The sequence below is a fragment of the Danio rerio genome, chromosome 11 (genome assembly GCF_052040795.2).
Source record: "Danio rerio strain M-AB ecotype USA chromosome 11, GRCz13ab, whole genome shotgun sequence".
Classification (NCBI taxonomy): Eukaryota; Metazoa; Chordata; class Actinopteri; order Cypriniformes; family Danionidae; genus Danio; species Danio rerio.
In genome coordinates, this window is record NC_141031.1 from 39,947,501 (window position 1) to 39,951,469 (window position 3,969).

The window sequence follows — 3,969 nt, forward strand, 5'->3', positions numbered from 1 at the left end:
TCACTTCATATTTTTGTTTACATTTTATTTTTTTAAGTTTATTTTGTATAATTTTCCCCTATTTTGCATATATAGAGTGCGTCCGAAAAGTATTCATAGCACTTTTTCCACTTTTTTTAGCCTTATTTCAAAATGGATTCAATTCATTTATTTCCTCAAAATTCTGCGCACAATACGCCATAATGACAATTTTAAAAAAGCTGAAAAATCACATTCATTCATTTTCTTGTCGGCTTAGTCCCTTTATTAATCTGGGGTCACCACAGCGGAATGAACCGCCAACTTATCCAGCAAGTTTTTACGCAGCGGATGCCCTTCCAGCTGCAACCCATCTCTGGAAAACATCCACACACACACCCATTCACACAAACACTCATACACTACAGACAATTTAACCTACCCAATTCACCTGTACCACATATCTTTGGACTGTGGGGGAAACCGGACCACCCAGAGGAAACCCACATGAACGCAGGGAGAACATGCAAACTCCACACAGAAACGCCAACTAAGCCGAGGTTCGAACCAGCGACCTTCTTGCTGTGAGGCGACAGCACTACTTACTGCGCCAATGCCTTGCCCGAAAACTCACATGTACATCAGTATTCACAGCCTTTACTCAGTACTTTGTTGATGCACCTTTGGCAGCAATTACAGCCTCAAGTCTTTTCGAATATGATGCCACAAGCTTGGCACACCTTTTTTGGGGGGGAATTTTCGCCCATTTTTCTTTGCAGTACCTCTCAAGCTCTATCAGATTGGATGGGAAGTGACGGTGTACAGCCATTTTCAGATCTCTCCAGAGATGTTCAATAGGATTTAGGTCTGGGCTCTGGCTGGGCCACTCAAGGACATTTACAGAGTTGTTGTGAAGCCACTCCATTGATATATTGGGGCTGTGCTTTGGGTCAATGTCCTGCTGAAAGATGAACTGTCGCCCCAGTCTGAGGTCAAGAGCACTCTGAAGCAGGTTTTCATTCCGGATGTCTCTGTACATTGCTGCACTCATCTTTCCCTCTCGCCTGACTAGTCTTCCAGTTCCTGCTGCTAAAAACATCCCCACCATTCTTCACTATAGGGATGGTATTAGCCTGGTGCATAGCCTGGTTTTCTCCAAACGTAACGCCTGGCATTCACTCCAAAGAGTTCAATTTTAGTTTCATCAGACCAAAGAATTTTGTTTCTTATGGTCTGAGAGTCGTTCAGATGCTTTTTGGCAAATTCCAGGTGAGGGGTGGCTTCCGTCTGGCCACTCTACCATAAAGGCCTGATTGGTGGATTACTGCACAGATGGTTGTCAGCGTGTAAAAGTACGTTTCTCCACAGAAGAATGCTGGAGCTCAGACCGAGTAACCATCAGATTATTGATCACCTCCCTGACTAGGGCCCTTTTCCCCCATTGACTCCCCTTAGATGGCCGGTCAGTTCTAGAAAGAGTCCTAGTGATTCCAAACATCTTCCACTTACAGATGATGGAGGCCACTGTGCTCATTCGAACTTTCAGAGCAGCAGAAATTTTTCTGTAACCTTCCCCAGACTTGTGACATTCTTGTCTCAGAGGTCTACAGACTATACCTTTGTCAACATGCTTGACTTGTGCTTTGACATGCACTGTCAACCCTGGGACCTTAAATAGACAGGTGTATGCCTTTTCAAATCATGTCCAATCAACTGAATTTACCACAGGTGAACTCCAGTTAATCTGCTGAAACATCTCAAGAATGTTTTGTGGAAACAGAATGTACCTGAGCTCAATTTAGAGCCTCACGGCAAAGGTTGTCAATACTTATGTACATGTGATCTTTCAGGTTTTTTATTTTTAATAAATTTGCAACAATTAAAAAACAATTACAATTTTCATTATGGGGTATAGAAGTTTGAGAAAATAAATAAATTTAATCCATTTTAGAATAAGGTTGTAACAAAAAATGTGGAAAAGTGAAGCGATATCAATACTTTCCGGATGCACTGTACACACACACACACACACACACACACACACACACACACACACACACACACACACACACACACATATATATATATATATATATATATATATATATATATATATATATAATATATATATTTATACATATTTACGTGTGTGTGTGTGTGTATGTAAATATGTATAAATATATATTTTATGGATGTGTATGTATGTATATATATATATATATATATATATATATATATATATATATATATATATATATATATGTATGTAATGAATTTTACTCGATTCTTCAATGTCTTAAAGTGTAGCATACAGCTACAACACATAACAAATTTCCCAGAATCACATGAGCTTCTGTTTCTCCCTGTCTACGAGTCAGTGGATTATTCTGGATTGTACCATGTAACGACTGCAAATGGAAATGTCTGTAATTAGACATGCTGGATCTCTCTCTCTCTCTCTCTCTCTCTCTCTCTCTCTCTCTCTCTCACACACACACACACACACACACACACACACACATATATATATATATATATATATATATATATATATATATATATATATATATATATATATATATATATACATACATACACATACATGTCTATTACATCATATTATTCCATCAATTTAATAAACAAATATTTTACAGTATCACTCAAGCACACAAAATACTAGGGACACTTTTGACAGGATAAAAGCCTGTCTAATTTTAGAAGCAATAATTAATTTTTAAATTTTTACATTTTCAGATTGTCTAATTCATTTTATTAGATTAATTTAGGAAGAAGAAGAAAAATCTTACCAAAAATTGCACCCACACCTTCAAAAACCCCCGTGAAGAACAAACCAAAAACTAAAGGCAACACAAGGGCTGAAAAAGAGAAATATTTAGATTTTAAGGAAAGAGGAAATAATTACTCAAAGATATATCAAACACTTGAGATATTGACATTTACATGTCAGCCACTTACTATCAGTAAAAACTTCAACCAACCTTTGAGCTTATTAAATTGTTTTTATCACGTCGATGAAACAGGAATGAATGTAACTATAATAGTTTCAGTAAACCACACCCTTCACTTCAATAAAATCATACAAAACACGCCTTTAAAAACAGGTTCATTCATTCAGTATAGTGATATAAAAATTCCTTACAGTAAAACGGCCTGTAGGAAATCAGTGCACAGCCCAAACCAAAGCAGACAGAGAAAAAATGGTAATATTTATCTGTAGGGAAAGCAGTTACATTAAAATTAAATAATAATTTTATTTATTTGATTTTAATTAATTTCAGTTGATTTAAACAGAAAGGTTAGTTTAAAATAGTGATCTAGCTAACTTACAGTGGTTGTAAAAATCCAACGCACCCTATGAAGACAGAATTATACTGAATTAGATCTTTCTTAGTTTAATTGTTCAAAGGGGAAAATAAATTAAAACTCACCATTTGGCTTTTACCGTAGTTCACTGTAAACACGTTTCACTCTCAAGTGTGTTTTACTCTTCAGATATGGCACCGTTGAATAATGGCATGACAATAAAAACTATTTTCACTTTCAGATTGATTGGCAAAACCAGTTTGAGGTTTGTATTTTCATCAGTCACGTGATATTGTGGAAGCCACTTGATAGAAATACCCAGAAAAGCAACAATAAACACAATGATTGACAAGTATTGTCCTGTTAAGGGGATTTAAATCCTGTAGAAAATACATAATGTTAAAAAAAATCATTAATTATTCGCGTATACAATATGTAACAATAATAAGTGTATAAGTTTAATGTGATCATCACTTAATAAGTTAGAATACTTTTTACATAAATATATCAGACATCTGAAGATAATTTATCCATATTTTCCCATTTTATTTACTCAAAACTATTAAAAAATGAAATCTGCTGACATTAAAATTTATTATATTATATTGTTATAATTAATATTATAATAATATATTAATATTATTATATATAATTAATATTATTAATAAAATTACACACACACACATA

At 34.8% G+C, this 3,969-nt stretch overlaps 1 protein-coding gene across 1 annotated transcript in view; it reads right to left on the minus strand.

Moving 5' to 3' along the window:
- Window positions 1-3,526, minus strand: part of LOC147834883 (uncharacterized) — a 6,537-nt gene extending 3,011 nt beyond the window's left edge. Inside the window, exons 1-4 of the mRNA XM_087274380.1 lie at window positions 3,408-3,526; window positions 3,307-3,331; window positions 3,119-3,190; window positions 2,766-2,834 (exon numbers count right to left, since the gene is read on the minus strand). Of these exons, the coding sequence (XP_087130506.1) occupies window positions 2,766-2,834; window positions 3,119-3,190; window positions 3,307-3,331; window positions 3,408-3,410 (169 nt within the window). The 5' untranslated portion in view covers window positions 3,411-3,526. The remainder of the gene's footprint in view (window positions 1-2,765; window positions 2,835-3,118; window positions 3,191-3,306; window positions 3,332-3,407) is intronic.
- Window positions 3,527-3,969: the final 443 nt, after the last annotated feature.